At 39.9% G+C, this 26,188-nt stretch overlaps 1 protein-coding gene across 3 annotated transcripts in view; it reads right to left on the bottom strand.

Moving 5' to 3' along the window:
- Positions 1 to 9,976: 9,976 nt before the first annotated feature.
- Positions 9,977 to 26,188, bottom strand: part of TSPAN12 (tetraspanin 12) — a 63,319-nt gene continuing 47,107 nt past the window's right edge. For 2 of the 3 annotated variants that reach the window (XM_032870619.1, XM_032870611.1), the window contains exon 8: positions 11,043 to 11,348. In XM_032870619.1, the coding sequence (XP_032726510.1) occupies positions 11,043 to 11,348 (306 nt within the window). Of the gene's footprint in view, positions 11,349 to 26,188 lie in introns of all 3 variants that reach the window. The other variant, XM_032870628.1, reaches the window with a different exon arrangement.

Raw genomic sequence — 26,188 nt, 5'->3', positions numbered from 1 at the left:
AAAAAAAAAAAAAAAAAAAAAAAAATAGAACAAATCAATGAAACTAGGAGCTGGTTCTTTGAAAGAATTAATAAGATTGATAAACCCCTGGGCAGACTTCTCAAAAAGAAAAGATAAAAGACCCAAATAAATAAAATCATGAATGAAAGAGGAGAGATCACAACTAACACCAAAGAAATACAGACAATTATAAGAACATACTATGAGCAAGTCTACGCCAACAAATTTGACAAACTGGAAGAAATGGATGCATTCCTAGAGACATATAAACTACCACAACTGAACCAGGAAGAAATAGAAAGCCTGAACAGACCCATAACCAGTAAGGAGACTGAAACAGTCATCAAAAATCTCCAAACAAACAAAAGCCCAGGGCCAGACGGCTTCCTGAGGGAATTCTACCAAACACTTAAAGAAGAACTAATTCCTATTCTCCTGAAACTGTTTCAAAAAATAAAAATGGAAGGAAAACTTCCAAACTCATTTTATGAGGCCAGCATCACCTTGATCCCCAAACCAGACAAGGATCCCATCAAAAAAGAGAACTACAGACCAATATCCTTGATGAACACAGATGCAAAAATTCTCACCAAAATATAAGCCAATAGGATTCAACAGTACATTAAAAGGATTATTCAAGTGGGATTTATTATTATACCAAGTGGGATTTATTCCAGGGCTGCAAGGTTGGTTCAACATCCGCAAATCAGTCAATGTGATACAACACATTAATAAAAGAAAGAACAAGAACTATATGATACTCTCAATAGATGCTGAAAAAGCATTTGACAAAGTACAGCATCCCTTCCTGATCAAAACTCTTCAAAGTGTAGGGATAGAGGGCACATACCTCAATATTATCAAAGCCATCTATGAAAAACCCACCGCAAATATCTTTCTCAATGGAGAAAAACTGAAAGCTTTTCCACTAAGGTCAGGAACACGACAGGGATGTCCATTATCACCACTGCTATTCAACATAGTACTAGAAGTCCTAGCCTCAGCAATCAGACAACAAAAGGAAATTAAAGGCATCCAAATCGGCAAAGAAGAAGTCAAACTATCACTCTTCACAGATGATATACTATATATGGAGAACCCAAAAGACTCCACTCCAAAACTGCTAGAACTTGTACAGGAATTCACTAAAGTGTCAGGATATAAAATCAATGCACAGAAATCAGTTGCATTTCTCTACACCAACAACAAGACAGAAGAAAGAAAATTAAGGAGTCGATCCCATTTACAATTGCACCCAAAACTAGAAGATACCTAGGAATAAACCTAACCAAAGAGGCTAAGAATCTATACTCAGAAAACTATAAAGTACTCAGGAAAGAAAGTGAGGAAGACACAAAGAAATGGAAAAATGTTCCATGCTCCTGGATTGGAAGAATAAATATTGTGAAAATGTCTATGCTACCTAAAGCAATCTACACATTTAATGCAATTCCTATCAATGTACCATCCATTTTTTTCAAAGAAATGGAACAAATAATCCTAAAATCTATATGGAACCAGAAAAGACCTTGGATAGATATAGGAATATTGAAAAAGAAAGCCAAAGTCGGTGGCATCACAATTCCGGACTTCAAGCTCTATTACAAAGCTGTCATCATCAAGACAGCATGGTACTGGCACAAAAACAGACACATAGATCAATGGAACAGAATAGAGAGCCCAGAAATAGACCCTCAACTCTATGGTCAACTAATCTTCGACAAAGCATGAAAGAATGTCCAATGGAAAAAAGACAGCCTCTTCAATAAATGGTGTTGGGAAAATTGGACAGCCACATGCAGAAAAATGAAATTGGATCATTTCCTTACACCACACACGAAAATAGACTCAAAATGGATGAAGGACCTCAATGTGAGAAGGGAATCCATCAAAATCCTTGAGGAGAACACAGGCAGCAACCTCTTCGACCTCAGCCGCAGCAACATCTTCCTAGGAACATCGCCAAAGGCAATGGAAGCAAGGGCAAAAATGAACTATTGGGATTTTATCAAGATCAAAAGCTTTTGCACAGCAAAGGAAACAGTTAACAAAACCAAAAGACAACTGACAGAATGGGAGAAGATATTTGCAAACGACATATCAGATAAAGGGCTAGTGTCCAAAATCTATAAAGAACTTAGCAAACTCAACACCCAAAGAACAAATAATCCAATCAAGAAATGGGCAGAAGACATGAATAGACATTTCTGCAAAGAAGACATCCAGATGGCCAACAGACACATGAAAAAGTGCTCCATATCACTCGGCATCAGGGAAATACAAATCAAAACCACAATGAGATATCACCTCACACCAGTCAGAATGGCTAAAATTAACAAGTCAGGAAATGACAGATGCTGGCGAGGATGCGGAGAAAGGGGAACCCTCCTACACTGTTTGTGGGAATGCAAGCTGGTGCAACCACTCTGGAAAACAGCATGGAGGTTCCTCAAAATGTTGAAAATAGAACTACCCTATGACCCAGCAATTGCACTGCTGGGTATTTACCCTAAAGATACAAACGTAGTGATTCTAAGGGGCACGTGCACCCGAATGTTTATAGCAGCAATGTCTACAATAGCCAAACTATGGAAAGAAACTAGATGTCCATCAACAGATGAATGGATAAAGAAGAAGTGGTATATATACACAATGGAATACTATGCAGCCATCAAAAGAAATGAAATCTTGCTGTTTGCGACGACGTGGATGGAACTAGAGGGTATCATGCTTAGCAAAATAAGTCAATCGGAGAAAGACAACTATCATATGATATCCCTGATATGAGGGAGAGGAGATGCAACATGGGGGGTTAAGGGGGTAGGAGAAGAGTAAATGAAACAAGATGGGACTGGGAGGGAGACAAACCATAAGTGACTCTTAATCTCACAAAACAAACTGAGGGTTGATGGGGGGAGGGGGGCTGGAAGATGGGGGGTGGGGTTATGGACATTGGGGAGGGTATATGCTATGGTGAGTGCTGTGAAGTGTGTAAACCTGGCGATTCACAGACCTGTACCCCTGGGGATAAAAATATATGTTTACAAAAAATTAAAAAAAAATAAATACTCAAAGGAGATATTTCACATATCTGTTGAGCTCTTTATCCATGTTTTTCTCTTCTCCATTATTCTCAAACTCACTTGCCTTGGTCTCCCTATACTCTGAGCTTTATCTCTTCTAAATATAGAAGTCAGGTTCTGCTTAGGTTCTCTCTCCTTCCACCATATTCTGGAAACTCTCTCAAGGAAATAAGTTGGGGAAACCACAGCACTCACTCCATTCCTTACCAGCTTCCTAAATCTTTTTTCTTTTTTTAAATTTATTTGATAGACAGAGATCACAAGTAGGCAGAGAAGCAGGTAGAAAGCAAGGAGGAAACAGGCTCCCTACTGATCAGAGAGCCCAATGGGGGGCTCGATTCCAGGACCCTGGGATCATGACCTGAGCCAAAGGCAGAGACTTAACCCACTGAGCCACCTAGGCACCCAGCTTCTCAAAGATCACTCTCTTTATTGCCGAATCTTCAGTGTCTTAAAAAAACATTGTTTCAAAAACTGTTGTTATTGTGTATTTCAAGGAGAAGGATACATTTAATCTCCATTATTCCATTTTAGCTGGTAGTGGAAGTCCTATTTTTGCATTCTGAATGTTGATAATAAACAGATTTTAAAAAGAATTTTTTTCTCATAGAATTAAAGACAGGATGTATACCTTCTAAATTCTCAGACTAAAAAATAATTGAAAATAAATAATTTGTAGGACTCTAGCTTGTCCATGATACAGTATCTATAAAAGATAAATGAGTTCACACACAAAATAAATGAATATAACTTTCGAACATATACAAAAAAATTTCTAAAGAAATACAAATTAGCAAAATTCAGCAGCATATTGAAATAACATGTCATGACAAAGAAATTGAAAATAATTTGGGAACTTTGTTAATATAACAGCTCTCTTATAAAGTCATTGAGAGCATGAACTTTGAATTTAGACAAACCTGGTTAAAATTGCACTTCCTTGCTGTGTAATTTTAGGTATGTTCCTTAAGATCTCTGATCCACAGGTAACTTTTTCTTTCTTATAAAACTTACCTCACTGGTACTATGAGAAGGGTAAATGAAATGCTATATCGATACACTCAGAGCAGAAATTTCAAATGCCACATATTTTTTAAGTTACTTTCTAGAGCTACATGAAAATTACAAGATTAGTAGTAATCTGCTACAATCCTTAACTCTCCACAGAGTTTTTTTGTTTTTTTGTTGTTTTTTTTTTCCCCCAGTGATGTGAACTGAGCTTTTACTCTGTACATTCCAGTTTAACAAATGTAGATTATAGGGTTTGGAGTTAGACATGAAAGCATTTTATAAATCTAAGACTATTATATTGTTACACCACAAGTACAATTTGATAGTTCACTCAGACATTTATAAGACATGACTGAGATCTAACTACATTCTGCAGATCGAATCTATAACCACTTACAGCTAAATTAGTACTTAGCCCATGATAACCCAGTGTCTTCTATCCCAGTCAAGAACAGATGGCCTCCTTTAGAGTAATTTCTCCTTATTGGAATCACTTTGGACAATAGCTTTTGATTCACTTAACTAACTCATAATTCATGCATGTATTAATTCATACACATAGTGAATAGATATGCACTGATACCCAAGAAACACTACACAGCCCTAAGCAAAGTGTTGAGTGGGATACAACGTAGCATGCTTGTTCCTAAGAAAAAACAACATGAGAAGAGAAAATAATAATATAAATGAAAAATAGTGTTATAAAATAGAAAACACAAGGAGCTACCTAGATATCATGGCAACTAATAAGTGCTGAGCTCAGAGGAGGACAGTTTGCTGAGGGCTGGAGTGGTCAGGGGAAGCTGCACATAGGCAGTGGCTGCTGAGCCGGGATTTAAAGGCTGAGGGTAGGTGTGCCTAGACTAATGACTACTCACTTAGTCATTTAAGTGTCTGACCCTTGATGTCAGCTCAGGTCATGATCTCAGGGTCCTACAGTCCTGGGATGGATCCCCACATCAGGCTCTGCACTGCTTAAGGATTTTCTCTCTCCCTCTCCCTCTGCCCCCAAACCCCGCTTGAGTTCTCCCTCTCTCTCCCTCTGAAATAAATAAATAAATCTTTTAAAAAATCAAATAAAAAAGGCTGAGTTCAGGGTGAGCCTGTGGAGATAAAGTTATGTTGGAGGAACACTGTGAAGTGAGCTAAAGCAAGGAGGCCCAAGATACATCCCACAATGTCAGAGGCAATGAGTAGACCATGGTTGACCCATGTGGCTGGTATATATGAACCTGTGGGAAAGTAAAAGGGATAGTTCTGGAAAAATTAGTTCAAGTGGAAGATTTTATCCTACAAGCACTGAGGAATGTGGTAGAGTTTGCTAACTGACACCTATACCAATTTCTTCTCCTTCTATCGTCATAGAACTTCCTAGTTCAATTGGATACATGGGTTTCTGGAACAAAACTATCCCCTCTCTCCTTTAGAGCTGTGAGATGTGAATGGGCGTGATGTGTGTTTCTGTGTGTGCCTGTAAAGGAAAGAAGCATGTTTCTTCCCATTCCACTTTCCCCTTTCTTCAGCCTGTATGTGTAAGTAGAGTGTGCCTTGTGGGACCACGTGAACCAGGGAAATGTCTTAGCACAGCCCAGCAGCAGGAGAGAAGGCCTTGACTCCTTGGGCTACTCACGCATGTATGTTTTATGACTCATAAACTCACTTCTATTTTGTTTCAGACACTGTATTGCAGCCACACCTGGGCGCTGAGTTATTGCTTCCATGTAATGGACACTTAGTTGGACAAGACCTAGGATAGTCAGTCATTTCTGACCTTCATTTAGCCCAAAAGGCCACATAAATGACACATACACGAATGAGCTAGAAAGCTCTGTCTTAATTCAAACAAAAAACTTCTGGAAGTGTTGAGTAAGGAAGTGATATGATAGGAATTGTGTTTTATAAGAAATGAGTGACATAGCAAGTCAGTGTTGCCTGGGGCTAGGAATAGGGATTGTTGAGTTTTACAGCAAAGTCATGAGGTGCAACTTTTTTGAAATAATGAGATGTTCTATACCTCAGTTGTGGTTGTAGTTATAGGCATGTATATATTTGCAAAACTAGTACTTAAAACATGTGAGATATAGATATCTCACCTAGATAAAGTTGATTAAAGAAATTAATTTGGGGGCACCTGGTTGGTTCAGTCTGTTAAGAATCTGCCTCTTGATTTTGGCTCAGGTCATGATCTCAGGGTCATGAGATCAAGCCCCACATTGGGCTCCCTACTCAGCGTGGAGTCTGTTTGAGATTCTCTCCCTCCTGCTCCCTCGGTCCCTCTCCCTGCTCTTTCTTTCTCTCTAAAGTAAATAAGTAAATAAAATCTTTTTTAAAAAAAGAAATGAATTTGGCTGTGTATGCATGTAAGATAGATCAATGGGAGGAGACAAGAGGTGGGAGAAAAGAGAAGCATATGGCTTCAATCAAAGTTTTAGATAGTTTGGACTTGTTCTGGGAAATAGTGGGAAAAATGAAATTAGAGAAAAATACTCATTTTGAAGAAGGAAGTACCAGAATTCGGAGACGCATTGGGCCTGAGATGCTGATTGACCTGGAGGAGGATTCAGCTTTCTATGGAAGGCAATGGCTGAGTTCTACCGCAGGCTGATGGAGATGCCATGTCCCAACGTGGTGAGGGGGAAAGGTTAGAGCACTACCACTCACTAGTAAAAACCATTTCCTCCATCTCTCTGAGTCCCTCTTCTTCTTCATTTGTAAAATGAGGATCACGATGCCTGTAGACTGCAAAAAAGTTGTAGAGAGCTGAGAAAAATCTGTGTAATATACCTAACACCCTGGGGCCTGGCCCTTGGTAGGCACCATGAATGCATAAGATGAAAAATGATCGCAATAACGTATTCTAAGAGAAAATAAATGGTTTTCAAGATGGTCACGACTGGCTTTCCCATACATGCTTGTAAGAGATGCTTGAAGAAGAGGAAAAAGAACCCGGTTAACAGGAAAGATGACTCCACTTGTAAATCACAGGGCGATCATTGGAAGTGAGGTTGGATAAGCAACATAGCACTTGGCAGTAATTTTTTTTTTAAAGGGCGGCTCCTTTTGCCACAGAAGATTCCGTGGTATGTTCATTTCTCTTTTCTTTACCTCGCTTGAAGCATTCTCAGGAGTGGGAGTTCAGACAAAAGGAAGCTCTTGTAGCATCACACTTAAGATTCTTCTCGTATTAGATTTGGTTCTCTGCCCATTTTCTGTCAGGCTTTCTGAGATCAGAAAGAAATGCATACCAATTCTCAGGCTCGACAGTGAACTCTCTGGGCTCCAGACTGGAATTTACAGCTGCCTGAAGACATCTCCATCTGCAGGTCTTGTAGGCATGTCCGACTCAGTATGTCCCAAACAAATTAATTACCCTCCCACACACCCGCTCCTCCTCCAGTCTTCTATCTAGGTTAATGCCACTGCCAATGCACTAGCTACAAAATTCAGAAATTTCAGGTCTTTTACTCCTCATTCCGTACTCAATCTGATGCCAATTTTTGTGGAGTCACCCTGCTGTAATCTAATGCATGCATTGCATATTTTATTTTATTTTATTTTTTTTACTTCCATTGCCCTGCTAAGGATCCTTCTCTCTCCAGGACCACAGTGGCAGCAATCTAGTCAGCCCTCTGCCAGAGTCTGGAGTGTTCTAGAATCTGGAGTGGCCCGTGCCTACACAAGATAAAGAATGGCCGCCCCATGGGGTTGCATACTTGCACCTGTCTCACTGCCGCCCGTCTCTCACTCACCGGCTAATCTGGTTAAATTCCTGAAAGGCAAATCGCTTCTTCTGAAAATACGTCAATGACCCCCCGCTTAGCTTATGAAGTGAAGTTCAAAAACCTAAATTTCACCCATTCCCTTTTCCATGGCAGCTCTTCAAGCATCCTGTGCTCTGTCTAACCACATGAAAGGACAAGATCCACCCCCCAAGATAATACACACTTTTTAACTTCAGAGTCATGGAATGTTCTCCGTGAGTTAGGGAAACATCACTCTTCCTTCCTGACTCGGCTGGAAAGCCACCTTTTTGGTGGAGCTGCCTTACTTCTCCTCTTCTCAGCCTCCTATTCCTCACCACGACCCCACTCACTGTGTCTTCTATGAATTTTATCTGTGATCAGCATGAGTGTCTCGCCACCAGATCATACAGTGCTTGAGAACAGACACTGTCTCCTACTATCAATTCTGAATCTCCAGGAGACTCTGAATGGACTATTAACTAGCCTGAAAATAGTCTTAAATTTTTACTTTAAAAACGTGGTGAATTTTGGAAAAGAAAGCTTATGAAAAAACTCCCCCCAAAATACTTAGCAATTTTGTTTGCAGCATACCCAAACAGTGAGCTCCTTCAGCGCTCCCGTAGTCAATAGACTTTTTAAGGTGTCTGGAAGCTGTTATTCCAGCTGCACGCACCCCCACCCACCCTAAGAGGTCTGCGTCGACCACCACCCCCCCAAAACGGCGTTCCTTCCTTCTCCGTAAGCCAGTGCCGTCTATATAAGATCATTGCCTAAATTTATGCTGGCTGTTCTAGAGTACTAAATCAGTGATAAATCAAAATATCAGAAGTCTAAAAATGGAGAAAATGACTTTTATTTATAATTTGAGGATTTTACTTTTTTTTTTAAACTGAAGTCAACACAATATATGCCTGTTCTTTCTGTCCCTGAGACACATCAACAAAATAAGCAGGCTTTCAGGGGCGCCGGGGTGGCTCGGTAGGTTAAACGTTTGTCTGTCTTCTGCTCAGGTCATGATCTCGGGGTCCTGGGATCGAGCTCCATATGGGGTTCCCTGCTCCACGAGGAGCCTGCTTCTCCCTCTCCCTCTGCCGCTCCCCCCTGCTTGTGCTGGCTCACTCTCTGTCAACAAAATAAATAAAATCTTAAAAAAAAGAAAAGCAGCTATTTGGATAATTTGACCTTTATCCAAATAATTCAAATACTACTCATAGCTGTCTCAATTTTAGGTGAAGTTATGGGGAGGGGGGTATGGAGGAAATTATAAAAAGGGATGCTTTTCGTTCTGAATGAGCAAAGGATTTACTCAATTTTCAATTCAACCTATGGAGGAGACGAAATCTGGCAGTTGGTTTCAAATAGTGCTTTTCTTAGGCTCATTTTCTTCTAAAAATTACTTTAAGAGACTGGGATGTAAAACATTGAGAAGATAAATTAGCATGAATGTGCATATTTTTATATTATAGAAAAAGGTGCATTATTTATCCTTTAACTCAAAAACAAACCTGAAAAATAAATGGGTATCTTTTCATTTTTCTTCACTGAAGATACATCCTCTTACAGACTAGTTCCAGAGTCTGGAAATCATTATTGTTACTTTACTCAATGATTTCTTTTTTTTTTTTTAAGATTTTATTTATTTATTCGACAGACAAAGATCACAAGTAGGCAGAGAGGCAGTCAGAGAGAGAAGAGGGGGAAGCAGGCTCCCTGCTGAGCAGAGAGCCCGTCTAGGCGCTCGATCCCAGGACCCTAGGATCATGACCTGAGCTGAAGCCAGAGGCTTTAACCCACTGAACCACCCAGGTGCCCCTCAGTGATTTCTTATATTTCTCTCCCCTTGCTAATCCTGTTAAGTGGTAAACATGCTTATAATGTATAAAAATTAGAGACAAATTAACACTCTCTAGAAAATATTTATTGACACATTTTAATTTTCTTTCCATTTTCTGAGAAATGAACGTAATACACAAAATACAGTAAAATGCACTCTCCCCATTCAAATAAATATATTTTACTCTCGTAAAAAATTTAATCTGTGTGATTCACCACAGTATCTTAATCAGTGAAATAAAGCAAAGTATATCTCTAGTTAAATTGTCACTTATTTTAATGATTCTAATGGCATTTTTCTGGAGAAAAGGAACACTATTCTCTGCAGAATTATATTCAGACTTGTAGACTATTGCCTCTTGTTTGGAGAAGACAAAGGTGAACTGATTTTAAAAAGAATTGAGTGTCAGAAAGAGCCTTAGTTTGGGAGAAAGGTAACATCCAAGATTGTGCTGAATGAACTACATCATGTGTAAGCTTTCTTGTTAATACTTTCTAGAGACCAGACTACATTCTGAATTATAATGATTCCTATGCATCACACGGGCAATTTTTCAAAATTAGTGGTTAAGTATTTAAGTTAACAGTTATGTACGTAATATAAGCCCAAGATGGAATTTTAAAGCTCTATTAACAGGAAAGGTTAAAAATAATGGTGTTATACAGGACAATTTTATCCTTTTCACTCACACTTGTTATTCTTAACATTATAAGAACTGAAATCTACGGAATTTTACAGACTTAACACAGACTCTTATATACACATAGATCCCTGATCAGTTTAAGACAATGTGTTAATTTGCTCTTGTAAGTAATAAGAATATTTTAAGTAGCCAGAAAAAAAATAAAATCACATTTAGGTAGTCACCAATCTTCAGAGTTTACTTATGTATAATCTACCCACTCTCAAAAGAATATGTCACCAAATAATATAGTTCATTAATACTGCCTAATTTCCCATGTTAGAAGTTCATTGCTACTTGATATACTAGCAAGTTTATGGAAGTAAATAAAACTTTACTGTAGCCCCAAATCCACCATAGCTTAACTTGTTTACATGGCTTCAGAAATGTTGGTCAAACTATGCCAAAGTCTAAGCCTCAAAGCATAATTGTGTTCAGTAAAAATCTTATACAGGCTATAAAGTGGGTATTAGATCTGTCCTCAGCATTATAAAGGGCATCAACCATTGTCCGGGGTGACTTATAAAATGGAATTTTCCCTCTTTATTTTAAAGGGTAGAAAATTCTATGCTTAGTCATTCCTTTATGGCCACATTTTTATTTCTACACATTTCTGAAACAGATAAGTGTTTGCTCAAAAATTCACAAGTCCAATAAAATGAATTTGTGGTTTCCTTCTTGGACATTCTCTACAATTCCTCCATCTCAAAGTGTGTAGTAAAGCTGTTTGCCATCGATGTGTGTTCAAAGATCCTCGACAGGCTGGGTTTCAACAGTTCCACTGAGTGACATGACAGGTGCTGAGTCGTGTCATTCTTCAGAGACATCATCTGGTCTGTCCCAGGCTCCCTTCTATCATAATAAAGAGCCCAGAGCAGAGTAATGGTGAGAATCATGGCCAAGATTTGTGTCACGCCAATGGAGACACCCAGAAACCTTAGCACCTGTAGTTGTTTGGTTCCTCTCAAGAAGGAATACATTTTCTTCCCACAACCCTGTAAAAGAGATAACACAGTATTACTTTGGGGGCGTTACAGAGGGTCAAAACAATGAAAACAAACAATCTACATCAGTTAATGGAACCAAACAACTTGAATCATAAAAGTTTAACACAGTGACTCTCAATAGGGAACACCTCTGAGAAACCAGAGGGCAGATGGAGGTGAGCCTGCCCAGGGAATTCTGATGAGCTCAGTCCTTCTTCTGTCTTCCTCACAACCGGAAATTGAAAACCACTGGCCTAAAACATGACTAGAGCAGGGGTTGGTAAACTCCTTTTTTTGTAAAGGGTCAGATAGTCGATCTTTTAGTCTTTGCTGGCTGTATGGTTTCTATGGTAACTGCTCACCTCTGCCACTGTAACCAGAAAGCCACCACAGACAGTATGTAAATGAATGCGCATGGCAGCGTTCCAGCAAAACCTCATGAACAAAAAAAAAAAAAAAAAAAAAAAAAAGCAGTAGGCCAGATTTGGGGGACAGGCCATAGATTGCTGACCCCTGATAAAGAATAATCCAAATTTTCAAAAATAATGTTTCCTTACTATTGTTTGTGTTCACTGTTAGAGGATAGCTCATTTGGTCAGAGACTTTCCCCCAAGGATCAGGAATGTTTGCCCAGTCTACTACTGAAATATGCTGGTGGGCAGAAGTCCATCTCTTCCCTTTCCCCAACTCCACATGCACCCACTTCTGCCCAGTGCCTGCAGAAGTACACTGGGGTGGGGGTGGGGGGTTCTCGTATGACATCAAGTTCTAGTTCCACCAGATAAGGGTCTGAAAGAATCTTTAGCTCCCCTACACACTAAAAACACCTGACTTCATTTGCTTGTATTTAGTTTTATGTATAAAAGACTATGGAGTACCTGTGATAGGCAGAAGAGAATTCCAAAAGAAGAAAAGAGGGGGGGTAAAAAAAGAAGAACTATAACCAAGGATCATGGGATGGGTGGGGCAAAGGAAAGGCGGGAGAATGTGACTAACAATTGCCATAAGATATTTCTCCAGTGAACAAAGCCTGGGGAACATGCCATGTCTCCAACTGAATCCACAACAAAGAAATGATAATTCATTCTTCTAAAGTGAAGTTCATTCTAAATGAAGGTGAAAATCTAGGAAAGAATTTTAGAATGATAAATTTCAAGAAGTTTGAAGATTCTGAGATTTTACTCTATTTGGAAGCAAACAATTTCACTTGTCTCAGTTTCATGAACTTCTGGCAGAAGACAGAGACCAGAGACTTTATTACTCATAACAATAGCAACAGCCAGAGTATGTGGCAGTTCCTGGAGATCCGAGGACAACACAGAGACAGCCACATGATGCCTGCATACGCAGCAGGTTGTGTGATGGAGGAGAACCCTCAAGTTTTGGGAACCCTAATCTTTCACAGTAGGCAGTAAACATACTTGTCCTTTGCTTTGAAGAAAGACATTATCTTTCTCATACTACACAGTAAATAAATGCATCCTTTACTCTGGAGGGAGACACTATCTCTACCTTCAAGGCTGTTTTCTGTGCAAAAACCCTTGAAAAGAGGGGCACCTGAGTGCCTCAGTCGGTTAAGCATCTGATTCTTGAGTTTGGCTCAGGTCATGATCTCAGGGCCATGAGATCAAGTTCTGTGTCTGGTTCCAGGCTCAGCTGGAGTCTGCTGTCCCTCTCCCTTTGCTCCTCCCCCTGCTCATTCTCTTTCTCTCTCTCATATTAATTAATTAATTAATAGAATTTAAAAACCACCCTTGAAAAGATAGTCCAAAACAAACACATCCAGTGCTTCTATTCACAAGACATGCAGAAATGCTAGAGAATCATGGAAAATTATCTCCCAATAAGAAGAACTTGACTTTTCAAAACTTTTCTTCTGAGTTTGTGGTAACAGTGTCTCAGGCTGCTTACCCTACTGAGGCAACTACTTGAATAAAAAGAAATTAATAATAACTTTAAAAATTGCCTCCTTGTTTTCTTCTCCAGATTCCACAAAGAACTCAATTAAATCAAGGAAAGCAAGACTACTGAATCAGTTGTTAATTTGTGCATTATACTGGAGGAGAATGAATAACACACAATTCTTAGATTTCCAAAGACATTGATCAGTAACTTTACTCCAGTAAGTCATTATTCTCAAGAAACAAAAAATTGTGTAAAACTAGCCAAAGACATATTTCTAGACAGTTTCCTGGTTAATCATGTAACACAGATTAACAGCAAAAGATAAGCAAAGCATCATCAATTTTACCAAAAAGCAAAATTAAAATATTTAAAATTTAATACTAATTAACACTGGTTTAATAAAATCACTTTCTGGCCATTTTACTTTTTTACTATGCACACAAATATGCATGTACAGGCACATATACACATACACGCACAGACTTATTCTATGTGTCACAAAGAAAATTCACCAAAGTTCAAATCCTTTTCAAAGAGTTTCCTTCAGCTAAGCTCTCAGAGCCAACTCACTCTTATGTTTATGTGTAATTCTAACAAGCATCCTTGCATCTTACAGGATAGACTAAAAGTTAAGATCATGAACCACAGAGCCAGAATTCTGAATTTCAAATCCCTGCTCTCCTACTTATAAGTTATGTGACTTTGGGCAAGTTACTTACTCTCTCTGCTTCAGTTTTCCCATCTGAAAAAGATAATAATAGTGCCTACCTACTTGGGATAGTGGGAAAATTAAGTGAATAAATATACTTAATTCTTAGAGTGGGGTCAGTCCATGGTAAGAGTCCAGGGCTTGTCAGTTTTGATCTGATGCGTTGGCTACTCAGTATTCGTGGAACAGCCCTTGCTCCCAAGAGCCGTGGGGGCTAATGCTGTTTTTCAGGACAGTGAAGTCATGATCTAAAATGATTTTTTTTGTCACTCAGACATTAGATCACTACCTTCTCATGAAGCAGAGAGGGTCACATTAAAGTGAGTTAAACTGAAAAGGTTTAGCTTCAAACATTTGGAAAATTGATTTATATGGATACATTATTTAACCTCACTGCCAGTACCAGATCACCAGATCCATCTTTAGAAAAAAGAAATTGATACAAAATGGCTGTGGCTTATGTTTAGTTAATTCCTTACCTATAGTCTCAGTACTTAGAACAAAAATGGATGTTTAATAAGTAAATACACAGAAGAGACATATCAATAATCTTATAATAATTAAAATGAACTTGAGAATAAAATGTAAACCATCCAAGAAACACATACAGTGATGTTTCAATCCTGTGAAATGCTTTAAGTCAATTATCATTTGATTTTTACCTTTTCAGTAGTCACTGCTATTTAAATTTTACCTAGATAGTTCTTCTTTTTCTTTTGGGGCACAATGTTATGAATGAGGCAGCGCTATCATGATATATAGGTCTTCTTATTAGCATAAGATCTCCTACCCCTTTTGAATAATTCATTCTAACTTTAAAAAGCTATAGGAAAGGTAATGTTTCTTTTTCCAATCTGTGAGTAAAATCAAGCAGAGACTGATAACTACAGTCTATTGTGTTTCATATTTTGGCTTTGGGGAGAGTCTGTTCTAATTATATTTTAAACAACCACATTTATAAAAAAGGGATAGTAAATTATATCATCTGGGATGGTTTGGGAGATGAGATATACTAGTTAACACTGAATGTGCTAGAGTGGTAGGGGACTTTGGAAATTAATGAACTCAACTTTTTAACCTTTAAAAATATGGTTAAGAAGCACTTCCAGAACAACATCAGCAAAACTGGCAGAGAAAGGACCCTCAATAGTCTCTCTTCCATGTAAGCAATGAAAGAACTAACAAAATCAACATTTTTAGAACTTTGAAAATTAACCAAAGTTTGTACCAATCTGAGGAGCATTATTCAAGAAAAGTACCTAAGTCTCAGTCAGATAGGCAAGCTCTGTCACATTTTAATTAGCTCTCTCCTATCCCCTCTACTCAGCTTTGCAGTAGCCTTGAAAATCAACAGCCCGTAATTATGGTGAAAACCAGTGGCCTGGAAGCCAGAGGCAACAGAATAGGATTGGAGCCCCTTCCAAGCCCCATCCTCAGAGAATTGTCATTATGTGTCCTATCTTGAGATTCCCTGGAAGACCTCACTTGCAAGCTGTTTTTCTCTGAACCTGAGTTGGAGCGCCACCAGCCCAACAGCCTTTTCCCTGAGGGTGTTTGTCAAAAGTAACCAGAGGAACACTGAGGTTGCCTGAGGCAGCTCATAATAATTCCACACAAGGAGCTAGTCAAAAAGCTTAAAAAGAAAATCTGGGGGAATGAGAAGTCCCCAGAAGCCTTCACAAAGTTCTGGGATACTTGTGGGGATCTGCAAAGTTGCACACCTGAGTCAAGCGGTGCTGCTGCCCAGGGCTATGTCCATGCTAAGGAAAGACCTAAAGGCACTAAGATCTTACCTCTGGCTAAATATGAAGCTCTGTGCACCCTTGGCAGAGACTGGGAGGCTTACTGGTTCCAGGTAGCAACTGACCCCTACGTTAACTGAGCAGACTTCAGTGGCCACACATGACAAAGAATACAGAGTTCACAGAATTTGTTCAGGAAAGTTATTAAGGAACAAGAAAACAACAACCACAACAAACTCTAGGGTTATTATTTAAAAGGTCTAGTTCTCAACAATAACAAAAATTACAAGATGTACAAAAAAATAAATAAATAACAAGAAAGGATGGCTCATATACACACAGAAAGAACCTTCAAAGAAAAGGTACTTGTAATGAAAGGAATTCCCTGCCTCACGAGACCATCCTGTCCGCACTTGAAAACAATAATACTTCAACTTTTCCTTATTGGAACCTGTCTTCTTCTTTTTTTTTTTTTTCCATTTTTTAAAAGACTTTATTTATTTATTTGTCAGAGAGATCGAGCAGCAGGCAGAGAGCGAGAAGCAGACTCCTGCTGAGCAGGGAGCTCAATGCAGGACTCAATCCCAGGACTCTGGGATCATGACCTGAGCCTAAACCGACTGAGCCACCCAGGTGTCCCTGGAACCTGTCTTCTGAATAAGATGTGTTGGTCCTGGTTCTGCTCTCCAGTGATCCCTTTTCCATTAAGTGGAGAGCGGTTATCTGAAGCAATCACTTTCTCTTGAACTACTCTCTTCTCCAAACTAAATATTCCTATTTCCCTCAAGTTTTCTAAATATATACACTGCATCAGCCTACTGAGCTCTTTCTGGATTGTGCTGATTTGGTCAATGTTACTCTGAAAATAACACTGATTTTTAACTTTAAAAAACTAGAAAATGCAGTACAATATTCAGACAACCAAGGCTGTTGTGAAGGTTTGGATTCCAAGCAAAAAGCTTTTCAGGTTCCCGAGAAGTGTGGACATGAGACTGTATCATATGACACATAGTCAGGGCCTGGTCTCCTTCCAGATCTCAGCTAATAATCCCTAAAGATTATTTCCACATGGAGGTGGGCAATGGTTGCTTATTCAAAGCAAACGTCTTAGGTTCCTTAATTTTTTGTAACAATATGTCAGCCCTATCACTACCTCATTTAGTTTTAAAAGCACATAGATAACCCCTCAAACCAGACAATTTTAGTACTTAAGTTTGTCATTAAAATTTGTTAAATAGGGGGGCGCCTGGATGGCTAAGTCAGTAACATTTGTCTTAGGCTTGATTCATGATCCCAGGGTCCTGGGATGGAGCCCTGCTCAGGGAGCCTGCTTCTCCCTCTCCCTCCCCCTCTGCCCTTGCCCCCTACTTAGGCTCTCTCTCACTCCCTCTTTCTTCCTCTCCAATAAATAAGTAGAATCTTTTTTTTCTTAAAAGATTTTATTTATTTATTTGACAGAGAGAGAGATCACAAGTAGGCAGAGGCAGAAAGAGAGAGAGAGGGAAGAAGGCCCCCTGCTGAGCAGAGAGCCCGATGCAGGACTCTATCCTAGGACCCCGGGATCATGACCTGAGCCGAAGGCACAGGCTTAACCCACTGAGCCACCCAGGCGCCCAATAAGTAGAATCTTTAAAAAAAAGAATTCCTTAAGTACAAATCTCTCTATACTGAATACAATTCAATATTTTCTGATGATGACCAGAAGGCATTGTAGCAACTTGCAACGTATCAAGCTTCATGTTGAATATCAGTGAATCATTTACACAATTACTTAAAGTTAGGGATTAACTTTCCAAAAGAACTTTCCTCTTCTTGAGGACAGTGTTTTCCCAGATTCCCAGTGTATAAGCACTGTGTATAAGCACCGTCCTCCTCTGCCACTCTACACGCTTCATAGAAAGAGCTCCAGGGCTGATGGTCCCTTCCACATCATCCTCATTGAAGAAATTCAATCTGAACACAAGCTGTTGAGCTTATTTTCAGCCAGTCAGATAACCATACTTAAGGTTTACACTTTTCAGTGAAACTTGGACACTGTTGTTGAAAAACAAGACACCAAGTCTAGAAAAAAAAAAAAAAATACAGATGTGCCTCTCTATACATTCTATTGTACTATTCATAGAGACTTAGTTGCATAAACAAACATTTCTGTTGAGTGAGTCAAAGAGGAAACAGAAATGTTAGAGTTCAAAACTGCATTCCATTTCACAAAGGGGGTTTTATTCAGAATTGGAAAGAACTGAATTACACTTACTTGCTTTTCTCAAAATAGAATACTCAAAGTTGATTTACCTTGAATATTTTTCTTCCTAAACAAAGCTATGTTAGTCCTACATTAATAACTTCAGAAAATTCAAAGGTATGAATAAACATAATGGCTAACCTACTTTACTTGCTGAAATATTAAAATTCTGGTGAACTGTTAATTATAAACAATAACAGTACCTTTTTATCAGAGGAAAAAAAATCACTAATCCCTACATTTCCTAGAATCTGTTGGAAGGCATGTCAGGAGGCCTCATTTCACCTGAGGAAATGATAAACTTGAAATTATGCTCTGATCTATCTCCAAAATGATTTTCTAAAATTGGAAGAACCCCTTGGCTCTTTGGTACTCAATATTCACAGCCCACATTAAAAAATTAGGCAGACTTGTAATCAGTTTATGAAGATAATGTATAAATAAAATCTAGGTGCCAATACATGCCAGTATTGATATTTTTCTAATGGACGTTTGGTAATGACTTTAAAGTTTGAAATGATTGTGTTAATTATCAGGTACAAATATATAATCTTCAGCCTTATTTCTTCTAAAATCAAAAAAACTGAATGCAGTTCATGAGTCCATGAGATTTACACACAGGTTGGATCAAATGTTCTCCACTGATAACCACAAATGTTGCAGGGAAAGAAATGTTTCTTCAAAAAAAAGAAAATTAAATAGCAAGTAATAAAATTCACCATGGGACTTCCTCTTCTTTTAAGAGTAAGGTTAAGCAAACCCATGCATAGGAAGTGCAGTAGAAAAAGTCTTCTTATTTCTTTTTCAAAAGATTTAATTTTAATTTTTTTTTTCTTTTGAGAGAAAGACACAGCAGCGCTAGAGCATGAGAGAGGTGGGGAGGGGCAGAGGGAGAGGGAGAAGCAGGTTCCCCTCTGAGTAGGGAGCCCAACTCTGGGCTGATCCCAGGATGCTGGGATCATGACCTGAGCCGAAGGCAGACACTTAACTGACTGAGCCACCCAGGCGCCCAAAGTCTTCCTGTTTCTTAATGACAGTCCCTCATACCTTGTTTCATTGTCACAATATTCCCATCGCATAGACAGAATCACCAAATTTAAAAGACTGCAAGTACAGAACATTTTTCGTTTTTACAAAAAGATGTGGTTGTAAAGAAACTCTAGAGTCAGAAAACCCAGACAGCGCCGTCCTGGCCGGTGAGGCCCCCTCCAGCAGCGAGCTCTCCCTGCCTGAAGGAGCACAAGCACATTTCCAAGCTGCTCCTTCAAACAGTGTCTCTCATTGGGCCCTTTGGCCACCTAAATTTCAACTGTAAGAAGGGGGAAGGTGTTAAAACAAGGGAGTGGGTAATCACATGACGTCCCCAAAAACCCTGACCTGAAAATCTACTTTCACCCAGCACAAATACATATAACCAGAAAATACATACTTTTCCTGTATTTACTCTCAGAACTGGGTGCAATTTGGCTGGTTAAAAATCTAATCATAGATCGTTAATTGTTCTATTTACTTTAATAAATACATTCATAACTTACATTTATCGTCATTACTGTCACTAGCTACCATCATGCATTGAAGATTTGTGTTTATTATTTGCCAAGTGGTTTGCTAAGAGTTTCTCATTAAGAAGCTCCATTTATCTTTGTACTACTAGAATGAGGTAGGTACTGTTATTATCTCATTCTACAAATAAAGACATTGTGGTTCACCAGTGAAAAAGAAGCTACAAGCGCTCAGCTTGTCCCTCACCAGGTATTCCACATCTCAAAACTTTAGTGTGTAAAAATATGGGGTTTGGAATCAAATAGATCTGAGCTCAGTCACTGACAAGCTATGACCTAGCTAAGCTAGGTCACTTAGCCTCATTGTGCCTCACTTTTCTCATCTGTAAAATGGAGGTAATAATACTGCACCTTCAAAGAAACATTTTAGAGCTCAAATAAGGTCATGCATGTTTACAGAGCTCTATCACAGTCTATCTTATTTGAAAAATCCAAGGTGTGCTTTCCAATCCCTAATTTACTTTACCTCTCAGCTATGACATGTAGTATGTTATGTAAACAGGTGCTGTTCTAAGGGTTTCACAGATGTTAATTCACTCTCCAAACAAAGCCTGAGCAGGGTACTTTGGTTATCTGCATTTTGCAGCTGAGAAAAAAGAAAAAAAAAAAAACAAAAACAGAGACACGAAAACCTTGCCCGAGGTCATACAGCTAGTAAGGAGCAAGTGAAGATTTAACCTCCAAAGTCTTCACTTCTGAAGCAGGCTTCTTCACTAAGGAAACTCGTTCCAGGACACTGCTTTCCATTTCTCCTCTGCCCCCAATAGGTGGGTCTCCCATAGGGGGTGCCATTTTCCAACTTTGTCCTCCAGTGCAGATCTCACACCAACTCTCTGTGGGACCTCATCTCCCCCCATGCCCTCACTGCATCATCTACACTGACAATACCTGTAAACTGTTAGTACCCCCTCCCTAGTCCATTCTCTACTTCTTCACAGTAATCAGTGTCATCTGTGGGAACACAGCGTCCCAGCCAGAGACCCCACTTCCCAGCCTCCCTTGCAGCTAAGCAGGGCCAACTGAGCCCTCCCAATGGAACTGGAGCAGAGGCGACGGGAGCCGCGGTGAACGTGTTGGATGCTCTCCTTCCCTCGCCCTCCTTTGACCCCGTGACTGGGACTGGAGAAAAAAGAAGAGCAATTTTGGAAGACAGGTATTATAAAAAGATGAAGCTGTCTCACCATCCTGGGTCTCTGGATGAACCCATGCAGCAGAGTTGCCCAGCAGCCTGCCCCCGCCCCTCCCCGACCAGTTTACGGTTTACGAGAGAAAAATAGGCTCCCACCGTATTCAAGTCATTGCATTTGGAAGCAGCTCTTGCCCTGTATAGTCCATGCAAAATCCACATCTCTGCCCAAATTAGGTCTACGGCACGTCACCTAATCACTCCCATGGCTCATGTGCAACCATTTCCTAGCTCTGTTCCCCGGCTCGAGACCCAGCCCTCCCCACCACTCTGCTTCACAATGCCCACAGAATGATGCTGAAGCACAGACCTAAAATTGTTACTTTGGGACGTACTTCTTTCAGGTCAAAATATTATAATGGCTTTCTTCTGCATCAAAACTCTAAAGGCAACATTTGCAAGCCTTCATTAACAGGGCACAAGAAGAAAAGTGGAACAGTAAAGAGGTAACGGGAAATCTACAGTGGATTCATGTCGGAAAGAGAGGGAGAGAAAAGAAGAATACATTTGTATACCTGAGGCAAAACTGGCAGAACGGTTAGGAGCCCGATTAGATCAAGCGAAGCCCGGAGATGAAAGGGATTTTCCCCCTACCAAGCACTAACAGGTCCTGCAGGGCTCTGGATGATAAAACAGACATCACCCCAAGTCAGAGGCAACCCGACCCCCACTGGCAGGTGCTGAGGAGATAATGGAGTCAGCCAAGAGGCAGGAGGGAGTGTCTTTGACTTCATATAAAAGAACCCCGAGAATAGAACTTCTTGGAGATATTTCATCTAAATAACCACGGAGCCTGAAAGCTGCCTACCGTTTACTATCTGGGCAGGAGGTCGTGTGTGTGTTTATCTGAGAAGGGAGTTTCATTATTAATAAATCAGAATCCTGTGACTACTCAGGGCTAAGCCTTCTTTTCATAATAACGCCTCGGATTTGTGAACGTGCTTGCCTTTCTGTTTGGGAACTACTCACAGGATTCAGCATAAAATGCCTGCAGTGGCCGGGCAGACAGGACTCTTCCTCACGCACCTCCTGACCTGTCCAGCCCTGCCAGGGGGCCCTCCTCGCCCCCCGTGCTCCAGCTGAGTTCCAGCTCTAACTTCGCACCATGGCCCCTTGGCTTGCAATGCCCTCTTCGGCCCATGCCTTCCAAATATTTTCTGCACGTGACTAGCACCTGTTTGTCTCAATGAACGACGAGCCTCTCTATGTGCTCACCTTGCATATCTCTAACATAAAGACCGTGGTTATTAAAGATCGCCTACCCTGTGTCTGCACCTTCTTGTACCCCAATTTAGGTTCATCTAGTTCCTATCTCTTATTCTAGCCACTGATATGTGGATCATTACTATGAAGACTTGACTAACTTCATGTTAATGCAACTGGTCAGCCCCTGGCCGGGGGCCCTACACTGTTACCTCTTGTAACCTGCCTTGAACTTCTCTTTCAACACTCGCCCCTCATTTTGTTTAGTTTGTGTGTGTGTGTGTGTGTGCAATTTCCTTGGCTATAAGAAGAATCCTACTAGTTGTTTAAGAGCAGGGTTACCTGGGAGAAAAATCATCAATCTCATACCTATGTAGAACTTGCCAGAAAGCGATACCCCATCTCCCACCAACTCCTTTTGTATCTTCAACACTCTGTCATGTCTCTACCACAGAGAATTGCTAAGGAAATGGTTATGTTTAGGATGTTGTGTGTGAAAAACAGATATATAGTATTGACTCACCTTCTAACTGTTCAGAGGAGAAGAGTGTTAACAAAAAGCGTTGAGGGCTGAGATGTTGCCCAGAAAAAAAAAAAAAAAAAGGAGCATAGAATATAAAGCAAATACCATTTGCCAACAACAGGGTATAAAGGAGATAAGGAGGAGCAGACTTCCCATCCGTGGGAGGACAGCACAGATTCATGACTCTTGGCTCACACAGCAGATAACAGACAACAGAGAGAACAAAAACTTGAACCTCCTAGGGACGCCTGGCTGGTATAGTCGGTTAAGCCTCCGACCCTTGGTTTCAGTTCAGATTGCGATCTCAGGGTCCTGAGATTGAGTCCTGCGTGGAGATCTACACTCAGCACGGAGTCTGCCTGAGACTCTCTGCCCTGCCCCGCTTCTGCTCTTCTGGGTGTCCACCAAAAAATGAGCCATCCCACATGGTTCCCTGCGAGCTGCCTCCACCTTGAACTGGGGTGATGCCGGGCAACATCCCTATACGTCCCTGTACCTTCTATGACCACTGCAGACCTATATGTACTTGTTACCATCTGGGTTCCTCGTCCTGTAAACCACGGCTCAGAGAGATCCCACCCCTGCACTTCCGTGCTCCCTGCCCTTCTCTCTCAGCCTGTTTGTAGATGTTTTCTGTTACTCAGAGAAGAAATAAACCACCACCTAAAGAGGCAGAAATGGTTTGGGGCAAAACTATTTGTCACAAAGGGAATAATCAAAGAATATTCGCTATTCAAACCCAACACCACACAGAAGATGCAAAGACTAAGGGTCTAAAAGGAAAGTGTTCTGAAGGCACTCAGCTGTGTGGAAACCGTCTCTCTGTCCAGCCCTCATATAACCTGCTGTGAATATCATTTTTCTGAAGAAGCAGTCAGTATCTTTTCATAGCGGTCTTTCTTCTAACTACAAAACAAAGAAATGTGTCTACGGGGGCACATTTTACTTTACTCTCCATTCGTCTTTGTTTTCCATTTTGAGTTGGTCCATTTGAAGTAGGGCCTGTTGTGAACCTGTCTACTTCCATGCATTTGTCTTGAGGGGCACACGGAGGAGGAAAATGGCATTGCAGTCCCTTTGAGGAGATGTTCATGCTTCGTTTCGTATCTGCGGTGACAAACACTGTAACTATCTCCACAACTCTGGTTCTTCACGCTTTGAGGTATAAAAACCCCAAGAAAAGCTGGTGAGAGCTATGGATCCTAGTCACAGAAAAAAATGCACAAAAAATATTGAAAACAATCTCAGTGGTATCACCTTTCCCTTGAAGCCCGTCCAACAAGAGCATAGGTCCACAGGCAAGACTTCCTCTCTGCTAGCCTTCTTTATTTTTCTGTCTCTCTGGTTTTTTTGTTGGTTTTTTTTTTTTTTTTTTTTACTCCAGATCAGGTCTAGACAGAGACCTTTAGTAACGATATGGTAGACGACTCAGCAGGTGAGAGAAAGAAGAGACGCATCCCAGGCCTCTATTCTAGCAACTTCAGCTTGGGGTCTGATGTTTTGCTGAAGTCAGGTCTCACACCTAGTATTTGGACAGTGTGGTTCCACAAGCAATCCCAAAGAACAAGGTAGTAAGTAGTCAGTAATCACTAGGGTAGCCCTGGGTGGAATTTTGCATTTGTAGTTTCTTGGAGTTAAAAAAAAAAAAAAAAAAAAAAAAAAAAAAAAAAATTCTTCAGCAGATCTTTGCATGGCTGCGTCCTTGGCATCAACTGCTCTCAGTTCAAATGTCACTTCCTAAAAGAGTGGGTTCCTAACCATCCTAAGTAGCTCCCTCGCCAATAAAGCCAGCCTCAAACACACGACCCTGTTTAGAATCTTTAAAATGCTTTTACCACTACCTGAAATTATTTTTTGTTGCTGTTTTTATTCTTGCTAAATGTTTATCATCCTAACTAGAATATAAATTATGCAGGACAGATTTTTGTCTGCAACATTCTTGGCTGTATCCTCAGCCTTTACAACAGCACCTGAGGCCCAGGAGGCCCTCACAAAACATTTGACTTCATGAATGTGATGGAACCAAACTGCTGATCAGAAATAGTTTCATCTGTGACTTTTACAACTACACTTCTCTACAAGCGTGTAGCTCATTACAGGTATTGGAGGACCTGTGTACCAAACCCAACAATACTTCTGATGGGAATGTTTCTAAAATGTGCAATTGTCGCTCTATTTCTGCTCTGTCATTTTTCACAGGTTTCCAATGTGTCATAAAACATTATTGGGTCAGGGACCATGCAGGCCACCAGATGGTTGCGAATGATTTATTTCCTTGATTTCAGACTACTGAAGAAAGATTGCAGGAAGAAAACCAGTTCTTATCTCTGAGCTTACAGAATAGGAAAGATAAAAGGAACCTTGACGTTCATCTAGTCCAGATCCACTTTTAATTTAAAAACCCATTCTACCCGCCAATGACATGGTTATCTGACCTTGACTTTAATATTTTTAGTGATGAGACACTCATTATTTTACAAGAGAACCTGTGTCACAATCGGACGGATTTTGATGAGCAAGGTCTTCCTTCTATTGATTCAAAATTTCCTTCCTCTAGCGTCTGGCCCTTGGAGCAACAATGAGTAAGTCTAGTTCCTGTTCTGAATGATGAACTTTGAAATATTTGAAGACATCTAAAATATCTCCCCTTAGTATTTGCTACTTCGGAACAAGCAACATAAATACCTCCAGCTGTCCCTCACTTGTCCCTCCCTGCTCGACCGCTCATCTTCCAGGTGGATGATCTCTGGGCACTCTTCAATTAGGAAACATATGTTCTCCAGGGCAAAGTAGAATTAAGTCTTATTTTTAATGATGGATTTAATTGTACTTGTGCCATAAAACTACTAAGTGATCCACTGGTAAGTCAACTATGCATATAATTATGCACTATATTATTACCAATACCAGCATCTGTTATTAATTATAAAATGTAAAAGCAGACTTACTCTGATATAATGAACCTCCATCTCTGCGGGAAGTCTGTCTACAGAACATCTCGTAACTGACAATGCCAGCTTGCTACTGAAAGTCTTTTGATGAAAATATGAAAAAGCCTTTCAAATAGTCTGGTTCCTCAACTTGCATGCACACAATCCTGTGGCTTCTTTCAATCTCGAAATTCATGGAATAAGCAATTATAGACAGTCCCAAAGTAAGGCATTCCAGGACAAATACTACTCGTGGAAATAATCTAAGACAAACTAGTAAAAACGAATTGCATTTTTACAGCAAGAAAATTTTATCAGATGTTTAATTGAATGCTTTCCAACTAAACAAAGTATAATCAAAGTGACTCTGTCCATATTCAGACTTTATGGGAAGATCTGGTAAACGGATTCATGTTTTGCCATTCTTATGATCAATGCCAGCTGTAATCATATTATCAGTATTAATCACTAAAGAAGGTAGAGATTGTTATATATGGTGGTGTAGCCCAGTGATTTCCCATATTGACTTGCCATTCCTAAAAACTAACAAAAGTTCACACTAGGAAAGTGGAAAGGTTTCCATTCACATCTATACTGTAATCATCTGTGTCTTTAAAACCTAGTGGTGAGTTATAATACATTTGAATATCCACAATTATGTTTGCATTTAATAATATCTTGGAAATATTAAGCACTGTTTTATTGTGTTTTCTGTTTTCTGGAATGAACAGGGCTTTCACTGTTGAACTTGTTAGTTGACTGTCCTTATTTCAGACTTTGAGAAGAAAAGATGTAGCATAATCACGGAGAACTCAGAGACATTGACCCAATAATTCTTTGGTTATCT

This window comes from Lontra canadensis, unplaced genomic scaffold (genome assembly GCF_010015895.1).
Source record: "Lontra canadensis isolate GAN:19392208 unplaced genomic scaffold, GSC_riverotter_1.0 scaffold2, whole genome shotgun sequence".
Lineage (NCBI taxonomy): Eukaryota > Metazoa > Chordata > Mammalia > Carnivora > Mustelidae > Lontra > Lontra canadensis.
This window is presented reverse-complemented; position numbering and strand designations above follow the sequence as displayed.